A 12,984-nucleotide genomic window follows, 5' to 3' on the forward strand; every position below is an offset into this window, starting at 1 on the left:
AAACTTTCCAGAGATCCCTTTCTCTTTAGACCTTAACAGCTGAGAAATTACTTGGAGTTCATTAACAAGCCACAGACTAATCTATTTACTTGTATGGAAGTGAAAGAGTAGGGAGAAACATATTTGACTCATTCTTAGTAATTTCCCCTGCATAAAATATTTTTGGAGAAAAAAAAATATACAGGCAGCTGAGCCAATTTTTTTTTCTCCCTCCCAGACAAAACTGGATCATGATTCATCATATACACAGATGAATTTTAATTTATTCCTTTAACAAGTTTATTTTTGTATTTTCTTGTAAGCAAGAATTAATACACTCAGACACGGGGAAAATGTTAATTTTACTGTTTTGCCTTCCAAGTTTACAAATGTTGAGTCTAACTCCTGCTGGCACCATTCTGGCCTGCAGGGAGAAGAGACAAATGCCTGACCTATGCACAGAGGGTCTCTGGCCTTTCTAGAGGTCAGCAGTAGCTTCACATCTCTCATCTCCTGAAGAGAATGAAAGGATCCTGCCCACCCAGTGTGGGCTATCTCCTTCCAGAAGGAAAGCTGTTTGATAATTACCCATTCCTGCTGAAACTCCGTGGTGCCACTCACAAAAAGAGAAAGGTGACACAGGAAAGCATTTGGCCCATTAGACTCCCATAAAACATCACTCAGTTCAGTGCAGCCCAAGTGGAATTTTGCCATCTGGAATTCCTGGATACATCTCGATGTTTGCCTGCTAAATGAGTATTTCACAGAGCAACACTAATGATGATGACCCTTCTGTTCTTCCAGTGAGAAGCTCAGACCCTCCTCCAGTTCCTGGAACAAGGGATCACACTCATTTAGGTGTGGGAAGAGCCCTCCATCCCCTATCTCTGCTGCAAGAAGAAAGGCAGGGATTGTGCTGTGATTTCTCAGTGATGCAGGGGAGGTGATGCTCTGCACACCCTGAGCAGATCTCCAGCTGGGACACAGGATGCTGGCTCTGCAACGCCACACTCAGAACTCAGCTGTGCCTGAAAATATCACCTAAAACACCCACCATTTAGATGGAGGTTTAGATTAGTTCTCAGGGAAAATTTCTTCACCGAAAGGGTGGTCAGACATTGGAACAGGCTGCCCAGGGCAGCAGTAGAGCCATCATCCCTGGAAACATTCAAAAATATGCCATGGAAACACTTGGGATCATGTTTCAGTGGTGGCCTTGGCAGTGCTGGGCTAATGGATGATCTTAGAGGGCTTTTCCAACCTAAATAACTCTATGTGAGATAAAAATGCACCAATTTCTATCAGAAAATTACCCTTCAACAATAACAGGTCCTGTTGTTCTTTGCAGAAAATGTTTTGTGGAATAAGGATGCAAAGTGAGGCCGTGTGCACTTGCAAGGTAACCCAGAAGTGATGTCATTCTGAATAGTACCATTTATTCCAAACATTTTGCTAATCCATATATTCTTCACAGCTACACTTGTGTTTCCTAGACAATGTCCAGCTGGGAAACTGTTGAGCAAGAAACAGCAGTGGTGTGGAGCACGCAGAGATGCAGATCTATATTTATATACACGTGTACTCCATTTCTTTTGCAAGAATTATCGTTTGTTTCTGTGAAAGCAAAGTAGCACTTGCTCTAAGTGCTACAGAGATGAAAGGAAGTGGGCAGTCAGGCAGATGGGGCCAGAAATTCAGAAATTCAGCCTCTGTGTGCTGATTATTTATCTGCTAAGTGGGAGCAGGAAAACTTCACAAAGTAAATGTGGGATTAAAATATAACAGCAAAGAATGCAGCTGCACAAATGAACAAAACACGATGCCTTGGCATTCAGATAGAATCATATTTAATACAATTAAAGTAATTACTTCAGTCTAGTCAGCCCTGGTTAAGTCTCCATTGGAGTTAATTAGCAAATGATAGTAAAATACTTTGAACTTTAAATGTTAAATACTTTGATTATTAATATTATTCTTGCAACTGCTACAAGAGCAGCCAGATCCTGGCTGCTTGGAAAGTGGTGGAAAGTGGAAAGTGGTGACATGGAGAATAAGAGCAGTACTTTTGCCTGGTTGATTTAAATACATTTCTTTGTTGTGCTAACCAAATATCTGCCTCAAAAAAGACCCACAAAGAGCTCGAGTCCTACTCTCAGAGCATCCCAGGCTGGCTTGGGTTGGTTTTGTGTCATCCAGCACTGCCATGCAGAGTGCTGGGTCCTTGCTCAGTAGCACAACTTCAGACAAATACCCCCAAAAAGGTGATAGAATAATGTCTGCAGGCACAGGGAACACAACAAGATAATTAAGAAAGATTAAAAGGACTGGGTCACTTTTAGTCCTGCAGAATAAAGATTTAGCTGCATACTACTACATAGAAGAGGTTATAAGAGAGCAACAACTGATTATTTTCCCTATTCAACAATGAAAAATAAAATAAAAAATGTGTTGAAGCCACAGACAGGAAAATGAATGTTTGAGAAATTCTACAATTCAAAGAGTGGAACAAACAGCCCAAAAGCTGCAGAATACTCATCACTGAGGGATTCAGGCTTAAGTAAACACCCATCTGTTAAAGAATATTTTGTTATAATCACTCCTGTTATTGTGCAAGGAGGTGGAACCAAAGCCCCACTGAAGTCTGGGGGTTGGATACCTACAATTCATGTGTTCCACATTTTTGAAACATTTATTCAGAACAACAAACATCTGGTTCTTAATCCCCCAATTAACACTGTTTCCAGCCCTAAGGATTTAATCACAGAATTCATGGGAAACTGTTTATTTGCTGGCAAGGGAGTAAAACAAATTGCCTACAAACTTCTACATTGCTAATGGGGCAGTTTAATTGCCTTTTTTTTTTTTTCTTCTTTTTTGACATTTTAATTAAAAAAAATAAAGACCAGAAAGACATCCCTGGGCAGAGACCTTTGCAGCAGTGTGTCAGCAGAGAATTACACAGCTCTGGGGACTCGGGCTCTCATTCATGGTACTGACCTCCTTTGAAGAGCACTCTGGGGTCTAGCAGTGAAAAGGACTTTAGAAAGTGCTAGACAGCATAATTAGTATTCAGGAGGACACAGTTCTGTGCTTTGGTTGAATTCAAAGGGATCTGATGGTACTTAGGAAAGCCAAAACGTTTTCCAGAGGAAAGGGCTGAGCAGGTGGGGGCTGGCAATGCTGCCAGCACTGCAGACTGACTCAGTGCCACTGAACCAACCTAATTCCTGCTCACTTTTTGTTTTGACCATTTCCACAATGCAGAATTTTTACCAATTTCCAGCTATAAAAGCAAGGCAGCGTTTAAAATACGGTTCCAACAAAGAAAATCCGCATTACTGGTGCATTCCCTGAGCCCTGCTGGCACTCCTGCCACCGCTCTCCGTGCTCTGTCGTGCCTCTGGGTGCTTATTCCATCAACACCTCTTTGTGACCACCTCTTACACCCTGCAGCTCAGTGGATTTACACCCTGCTTCTCTCAGTTGCTGTGGAGAAATTCAATGGAAAGGAAAGTTAATCCTCACACGTTCTGGGACTCCAGCTTTAAAGCTGTCCGTGCTTGGAGTGGAGTCCCACTCCTCCTACTCAGATGAGTGGAACATGCTGTTCCTCAGTTCATCCACCTGCCTTTGCCACTACACCAATATTAAGTAAACAACTTTTATTCCCACCAAACAGCTTTTCCAAGAGTAACCAACACAAACATCACAATTCCAGCCAGCAACAGGCTCTCAATAATACCTCCAAGAATCTCTGCCAGCTTCAGGGGGTTTGATTGAACACTGCAGTTTCCTCCAGGGTTAGCAGGACTGGACAGCTCCTGTGAACAAGGGGTTTGTCACACCAGGCCCTTCCATACCCATTTTCTGTGGTCAGTGATCTCCCACCTGCTGGTTTTGTCCTTTGTTCCCTGTGAACAGTCCTGTGACATCCATCAGTCACATCAGGAGCTGACTCATTTCCCTTCATGCTCCTTAAAACCTTTTTACATAGTATTTCTTTATCAGCACATTCCCACTTGATGGCTGCTTTACCTTTGCCTCTTAACTTCAATGAAGTTTTCTGCATTTTTTTGTTTGAGGTCTAACCTTTATTAAATTTGCAGCTGCTGGAGTATCTCTAGATATTTTTTTTTCATTATAGCAGATATCAAGGAAAGGGGGAAACCACAAACATTTGGAGAAATTACACTGTGATGTTCTGGGGTTGGCATGGGGATTTTTGTGTGTATGAAGTGGCTTGTTTGGGGTTGGGTTTTTTGGGGTTGGTTTGCTGCTCTGGGTTTATTTTAATCATGCTATTCCAGGACGTTGCTTGTGTATTGTTTACACTGGATCTTAGGAAATATTTCTTTGTTGAAAGGGTTGTCAAGCACTGGAACAGCCCCAAGGGAAGTGGTGGAACCAATCACCTCGGAGGTCTTTTCCAGCTCTGTGATTTCTGCTGACCCCTCCATGGTTCCAGGGTGTGTCAGATACCAATACACCTTCATAAGGAGGCCAGGAAGGGTTTATTTTAACATTTAGAGTTAAAAAAGCGTTGAACTCATCCAGTGCAAGCCATATAAACCTTCCCATTTGTTCCACATTCTCAATTGTATCAGAACTGCGTAAATTGCTACTCCTTCCCTCTGGGATCAGCTAAATCAAAGATTTGCCATGTCTCTCTGGCTTGGTCTTTACCAAGGACACAAAATAGGGATACAACAATGAACCAAGAGCTGAGGAGCCCCAGAGATAAAATTGCCATCATTTAAAGCACAACAACATCCAGAACAATGAAATACACTCTTACAGACAGGACCAAAAATCTGCAACTTCCACAATTAACTCCTTTGGGGATGCCAAACCAAGTAGTGCCAGGTGTGACAGATATTGAAAGCTCCTATTCTGAATAATTTCCAATGATAAAATGATATAAAACCCACAGAACTTAAACAGCTTTCAGTGCTGGAGGAAGCCCAAGCGGGCTGGTGTCTCCTGTGCTGGTTTTTTACTGACAAGCACCCAGGGCTGAATTCTGGGCTGTCTGTCAGTGGCTGTGGCAGGGAGCTATTGCTGTCTCAGCTCCACACCACGTCCTTGCCAGGCAGCCAGCAATTACAAGTCTCTTATCCCAATAATTACAGGCATAAGAATATGTCTGGAACAACATTATATTCTGTTCTTCCACATAGCTCATGCTCTCACAGTGCAATGCACTAACCAGAACAAATATTGCTTTTTAAGAATGAAATTAAAGGCTGGTGAAGTCTTTTTGCCACTGTGTGCCTGAAAGACACTTGTATCGCTATTTTAGGTGGCAACCAACATGGACAAAGTAGGATTTTTAGTGAACTTCAAAGTGGTTTTTTTTAAATCAAGTTCTTTTTCAATGTAAACAAAGCATTCCACAGCACTTCAAGGCTAGAGAACTCATTCCTCTATAAAGCATAATGGTAACTTCCAATGAAAAACAAAACCAGGAAATTATCACCATTGTGAGTTCTGCTAAGATTATTCCAACCATCACATGTATGGAAGTCTACACTTACTCAGGACATATTAGTAAATTAGAAACTCTGGTAACTCTCTCTTCTGGAAATGTTTTTCTTGCATATGAAAATTCTCCTGTCTCAAGTCCCAGCCTAATCAAGCATTAGCTACCATAATTAATTCTCTAGGAACCTTCCTGTCTTTCTCAAAATTGGAATTTAAAACAATCAGTTGAAAGCTAAATAGTAACTGGAATGTCCAATACTTCCACACATTTTAAGGCTTTACTCATCTGGCCTGTCCAAAATGAACCTGCCCAGATAACTCTGTCATCCAGAAACGTGCCAAAAGCTGGCCTAACCTTGGAGTTTTATATCCAAAACATTTCCTCTCTGCTAAATGAGAAATAAAATAAGAAATGCAAAACAATTCTGCAAGGATATTCGATGGCAAATGTTGCAAAAAGCAGCCTCACATCTATGAATTCTGTTGCCAGATTATTTTGAACACAAAATTAACATTTTATCGCTGAATAAAATCCTTCTCTGCTGTTGCATGCACCCAAAGCCAGTGCACACATACATAGGAAAAACATTTGATTCTTGCCAAGACCTGCATCTCATGGTTGTTGCTGAGGCTCCTCACTCACCAGTTGGGACAGCAGGATCCATTGTTGGCTTTTCCCAGGTATTGATCTGCTCCCAGGTAAATCCATTGGTTCCCAAGGCGACGCTGTACCCACAATTACTGTAGTGCTCATCAAATGAACAACCACCTAAAACCAAGAAAAATGAAAACATTTCTGGGTTAATTTCCTCTCTTTGTGGTAGGCCATTTACTCAGATATTTTGTACCCAAGCTTACACAGGAAATAAAAATAAACAAAACTAATTTTCTGAACATTATTTTTCATGCAGCTCCAAGGGTAATGTCCAAAAAAAAAATCTTTGTACTTTCCACATTCTATATCCACTGGAAGCCCTTGTTTTCTTCCCTCCACACCACTGTTTCTAAGATCAGTCCCCTTTATTTCAACCTGTTATTTTCAAGGACAATTCTACAGGATACCCCCATGCAGAAATATTTGCATGAACGTCCAAGATATTTTAAAAAATCAGGAAAAGGAAGGAGGAATGCAAATGATAAACAAGCACAGCCTCACTATTACTACAGCAATGCCTCACTTCTTTTGGCTTTAAAGCAAAAAGATTATATTTATTTATATTTATTTTTTTATTATATTCATTATTCATATTTATTTATATTATTATCTTTAACCATTTCCTAAACTTAACAACACAGATTTCTGTGTGGTCCACAAACACACAGAGCTTCCACAAGGTCTTTCAAGTCAATACTTTTGAGCATGGCCCTGTAGTTTCTGAACAAGAGAGTGAGAAGCAGCAGATGTCAGCTGGCATTCACACCTTCCAGACTGTTGACTGAGAGATCTCTACTGCAATTCCTGAAATACTTGGAAGAATTTAACTCTCATAAATACACTGGCAGCTGCCTGAGCACTTGAGAATCAAGGGAAATCTAGGAACTGAGGAATGAAATTTTGTATTCCAGGGCAGATCTTTGCACCTTGGGTCACACAGAGAAACAGGGATGTTTATTCCCCAGGATGTTCCTACACTGGTGTCCCTTACGATCTCAGGCACTCCTCAGCTCCACCCAGCTCAGCCTGCCAAAGTATTTCACACCTGGATCCATTGGATTTGGGATCTGGGTCCCTCAGTTTAGGCTTGAATCATGCCCAAGGTGTGGCTATAAAGGTTTGGTTTCCTCTTGGGGAAGAAAGAACCATTTTTCTCTGCAGATCCCAGCCCTCCAAAGGAACTGGGCACATGGACCATGCCAGAGCTCAGCCAGCCAAGCACCAATGGCTCCTGATACCAAGCAGAGCTGCAGGGACAGAGATATTCCTGACTCCTCCCTCCTTCCCACAATAAACACCTGGAGCATCACTGACCTCTGGTTCCTCTGCAATGAAGGGTTACCCAACTCTAAAGACATTTTCACCCATATTACCCACCCCCCTGGAAAGCCCAAACTTGGTCTCAGTTCCTATGGAACTCCTCACAAATTACAAAGATATGTCATTAATATTTCTCAATCCCTTACTCTGTTAAATGATTCTCTGTGCACTCCAACTGCAACTGTTTTTAAAGTGGTTCTACAAAACTTCACCAAACATTTCTAGTCAAGTATATTTCAGGAAGGTTTGTTGGGTAGAGTACCTGACACCCCAAAATACTCTGTTGCTGAAAAAGGGTTTAAAGATATCACGCTTGCCCTAAAAATTAAAAAACTTCTATATTATATTTTCATTATAAATAGATCTGTTCATAGATTTTATGACCCTTGAAAACTTGCCTGTTTCAGTACCTTCTGCAAATATTTCTGAGTTGTCATGATTTTATAATATTTAAATAATCCTTGCCTTTAATTTATTGCATTTTTGAAGCCTTCCCAGCTGTCACAACAAGCAAGATTACACTTAAACTGTTTCCCTAATTTATTTTTTTTTAATTAATTTAGGTGAAAAAGTTCAAAATTACAATATTGAACAGGCTCATTAAAAAAATCTGAGAGAAGATCCAGGCAGCCTGGACTGTGTGGGAGTGAGCAGTGAAAATCATCTTTATCCCAGGGAGCAGGAGCAAGAGGCAAAATCAAATCCTCTATTCTCAGCCTCCACACGGGGCATTCTCATTTTGATAAGATTCCCTTTAATTCAGACACAAAGCATCCCCACCCCCTGCTCAGCACACAGGGATGTCTGAGAGCTGTTCCTCAGAAGGAATTGCAAACACATTCTCTGCTCCAGCCCAACCAGGTCTCCTGTGCACAGAGGAATTGCACAGGAGCTGCTACAAAGTCCCAGAAGCAAAACAAGGAATAAATAGAAAAATATGGGGCAGCAGTGCTCATTGAGCTGGGAATGTTGTCAATAGTTGTATAATCAGCTAAAGAGGTGATTTTATCCTCGCTGAGGAAGGTGGAGCGTGAGGAGCTGAAAAAGGGACACAGTGAGAACTTGTGGAAATTAATTGGGAGCATCTGCTGATAGAAGACAACAGCTGAGGAAGCTTTAAAGTGCCTTGCCTGAAAGCCAAAGCTAACCTTGTAGTACAGCTGAATAGGAAAGGAAAGGATAAACCATGGACAGCCTTAAAAGCAGCAGCAAGACACCTACATTTCAGAGAAAGAAAAGGTTAGTGGAGAAACCTCCAAACCCAGAGTGACAGGGCAATAAGCCAGAAGGATTAATTTACTAGAGGCAGCAGAATTGGAATGTGGAGGTGAATTTGCAGGAAATGAGGACAAAGAGAACAAGTTGCAGTCAATTTTAAGGGCTCAGATGAGCAGATTCCCTGTGTGAGTCCTGCCTACCAAGAAGGGGGCAGTGCCCACCAGCTTCTTGCTCTGGTGTGTCCCACTGAGAGCAGAATTAAAAATTAAATAAAAGATCAGCTGGGAGCCAGAGCCTCAGTCACTTGAGAGCCAAAAAAAGTCACCAACTCCTCCCTTCACACTGTTGCAGTGCATATTGTATTATGGAACAGGAGAGAAACTTCAGAAAGTAGCAGGAAAGTAGTACAATATATCAGAACATCATAGATTTTGGGGTTGCTCTGTCACAGTCACAGGATGGTTTGTGGTGGATCTGAAAGCTCATCCAGTTCCACCCCTGCCATGGCAGGGACACCTTCCACTGTCCCAGGCTGCTCCAAACCCCATCCAGCCTGGCCTTGGACACTGCCAGGGATCCAGGGGCAGCCACAGCTGTTCTGGGTTCTCTGCCAGGGCCTCACCACCCTCTCAGTAAAAAAATTCTTCCTTATATCAAATCCTTGGAAAAGCCACACAGCCACAGTGGTGTGTTCATATCTGCTGAGCAAGGACATCAGTGGCAGCCCCCTTCCTGCAGAAGATGGCATGTGGGACATTGCAGCTTCCCTTACAGGCAGCCAGCTCCAGAAAATTGGAGATTTTAGGAGTTCACTAAAGTAGGAATTGCAACAAGCAGAAGTGTTGTTTCCACTGATGTCAACATCAGCTTAACATTCAGTATTTCCAAAGACACCCCACCTATGCAGATACTTGGATGTGAGCTACACCCAAATATGATGGAACATAAAGACAGGAAGAGGTTAGATCCATCCCTAAAGAAAATCCACGACTGAAATCTCACTGCTTAGAGGCAGAACAGGGCTATCTATTAACCTTGAAAAAATTATCCTCAGGTTGAAGGGAAAGGAAAACTGACCACTGGATGAATTTAGTTACCAAGTCTGCATGTCATTATTTCAGCCACATATCACAGAGTAGCTTGAGGAAAATGACAATTTTCACACAGTCACCAAAATGGGGTGCTGGGTCTGCATAGATTGTTAGCAGGAATGAGGATTTTTAGACAAGAAATTGGGATGTTTGGAGACCTTTTCCTGCTTGGCTAAAAATTAAACAAACGCAGTTGCTCAGTGGGAATGGCGAAGGCTTTGATGGCGTTGGATAACACAGGTGGTGTCAAACCCTTTCCACAAAATGAAATCTAAACAAGAAAGCTTCTCCCTTCCTGAAAAGGGTCATATTGAAGGAAATAATGGCTCACATAAGGAGGATAAAATATCCCTTGTTTTACACTGAGGGCTTGTAACAATGCCACTGCTCATCCGAATGATGCTAATTAATCTTGAGCAGACCTATCATCAGTTACTGAGACTTGCCCCTGGATTAAATGTAAACCAGCCTTGCATAAATTGAATGGCTCCTTTGAATATATAATTGAATTTGCAGAAGTGTGCGCCAGGGGGGTGTTTAAATAAGTGCACAAATATGATAAAAAGAACTTCATGCCATAATATCTAATTCAGTAAGCAAAAATAATGGCAGGGCACATTCCAATTAGTGTTTGATTTATTTATTTTAACAAATCCAATTAGTTGAATGTTTTATAAAGTCATCCAATGTCAAACTCTCACAGACTCACCAGATAAAAAACACAATACTTCTAAAAGGGGATAAAGAAACACACTGATGTGAGAAGCCTCATCAGTTAACCCGTGGTTCTAAACACACACAGGAAACAGAGCAGCAGATTTAATTTGAACAGGCATTTACAGCAATCCCAAAGTAGGAAAGGGATAGAGACAATGAGAACATCAGTCTCACTGATCCACTCCACCATTCCTCCAAAAAGAAGTAGTTATTTTCTCATTTACTAAAAAAAACCAAAAACTAATAAAAACAATAACCCATAAACAGCAACAAAATGGGCAAAAGTTAAGAAAGCATGAACACTTTTTAGTAAACATCCCTTTGGAAACTTTCATGAGAGCTGAGATTTAGTCTCTCAATTTTTATCTTAAACCCACTTATCTTAAAATTGAAAGTAAAGGAAGAAACAAATGCTGTTAGGATGAGGCAGTGCTTATGAACTATAAAACTCTACAAATTAATCCACCGCTGTTTCTGATCATTCATTCTCATCCCTTCCAAAGACATTCTTGTTTACCAGGGCTGGAAAAGATGCATTTGACTCATTAAAGTAACTCCTAGTGTGGGATTTATTGTACAAAAATCCACTTGTAACTTGTTTTTCAGACTGTAGAACTCATATAGCAGATTCCTGAGAAATCTCATTGTATATTCTTCTGGAAGTGGGAAAGAGTGAAGAATGAAAATGTACATGTAAAGCTTGTGCTGAGTTGCTTTAAGATGGGATAAATCAAAGAATATTGGAATTTCTTCACTCAGGAAGAGCAGTAAGTCCTTTATGTGCTTTCTACTCCTTCCAGAAAGATGAAGACAGAAGACATCAGACAAGCGCATATCAACCTGCTCTTGCAGCTGGCCAATTTCAATGAGTACTTTATTATCCTAACCAAATGTTTGTTCTATAGCCACGGATTTCCAATGAACAGGTTTCTGCAGGGAGGAAAGAGTCATCTTTACTGAGTCAAAGGGTATTTAAACTCAGACTCTACAAGGGAGACAAAGATGTTCTGACTCCCCAAACTGCAGGGAAAGCTTTGATCATTTTTTAGGCCTCATTAGCTAACAGAGGATCCACACCAGGAGAAGCTGGGGAATAGATTCTCCAGTGTGTAAGAAGGAATAAACTGAAGTAAAGCATTCACAGCTTCCTCTTCTGATGGCAGCTCTTTGAGAGCTGGGCTCAGACCTTGCACAAATTCAGGTGAGTCACTCAACCATTCAGCACAAATCCCAGGCTTCTCTGTGCTTCTTTTGAGGCATCCAGATGTTTGGGGGTCAGAAACAAACATCAGTGATTTCTCTACTGCCTCAAATACATCCCATGTGGTTTGGTTTCTGCTTCCAGTGTCAGTCCCATGGTGGAGGAGTGATTCACCCACCACAGGACAGTTCTGTTCTCACCTTGCCATATTCTTGCTAAATTTATATGTAACAGAGACAGTTTTATCTATGCTCTGGAAGGTGCCAGTTCTCTGAGATACCAGCAACAATTGCCTGGCCAAGGTTTGAATCATTCTTGTTAGAGCTGGCTAAATTTCATTCTTTTTGCGTGTTCTGTGCCCTGGCAATCCAGATTACAGGGAAAGGATACAGAAAGCTTGTCTTTATTTTTAAAAACAACAATGAAAATTATTTCTCTTTAGAATTAATATATATATATGTGTATAGGGTTTGGGGTTTTTTTCCATAAATCAGTGTCATCCTTGAAAATCCTGGATGCAGTTTAGAAAAGTTCTTCTTCGTTCAAAACTGGAATTGTGATTTCAAGTGCTATCAATCCATTAAGGAAGACACTCATCAGCATATATTTATATATTTTCTAAGCCTTTTTCTGATTACACACCCTGTGACCTTGCTGACTTTGCAGGTTCAGTGCTCCATATCTATTCCCACATGTTTTGAAGCAGCCCTGAGCACAGTTTCAATGCACACATGTCCTCCATGCAGGGCTGAAATCAATAGTTGGAGTTTCCTTGCATAGGAACCTTGCTACAATCAAAATATTGCTTCCCCCAAGTAAGGGATCACACGTGGTGTCCATGAGGAACATCACCAGGAACAGCCAGGTGAAGCTTTGTCAGGTGAAACACCTCCAGTGCCCTCCCAGCAATAACAAGTTTTTCTCCCAGCACTTCCCTGCAGGAAGTTTTGGTGCCAAATGTGCAGCAGAGCCCAGCAGAGTTTATCAGTTCTGCTCCTAATCCCATGGAGCAGAGCAAGCACCGTGGATCCTGACATTCATGGAATGAGTGCTTAAGCTCCATTCCCTGAACTTGTCAGTTTAAGCTGAGTTCTCTTCCTTAAATTCATCCTTACAGGTTTCTCTTTGCTGAATTTTCCCTCCGTGTCTCATCACTGAGCCCCAGACCAGCTCAAACACTCATTACTAATTCTGTACTTCATAATCCACCACGGATCAGTGAAATCACTTTGAAGTATCCCAGGACTAGAACTAACACTAAATGTCATTTGTTTCAATTTCTATGTCCAAATCAAGGATGACTCATCTAACTTGCCTTGCAA

The 12,984-nt window shown here is 41.3% G+C and overlaps 1 protein-coding gene across 1 annotated transcript in view; it reads right to left on the minus strand.

Annotated features, from left to right (window-relative positions):
* Window positions 1-12,984, minus strand: part of PTPRT (protein tyrosine phosphatase receptor type T) — a 497,897-nt gene that overhangs the window by 312,030 nt on the left and 172,883 nt on the right. The window contains exon 3 of the mRNA XM_058850913.1: window positions 6,104-6,229. Within this exon, the coding sequence (XP_058706896.1) occupies window positions 6,104-6,229 (126 nt within the window). The remainder of the gene's footprint in view (window positions 1-6,103; window positions 6,230-12,984) is intronic.

Source organism: Poecile atricapillus, chromosome 15 (genome assembly GCF_030490865.1).
Source record: "Poecile atricapillus isolate bPoeAtr1 chromosome 15, bPoeAtr1.hap1, whole genome shotgun sequence".
Lineage (NCBI taxonomy): Eukaryota > Metazoa > Chordata > Aves > Passeriformes > Paridae > Poecile > Poecile atricapillus.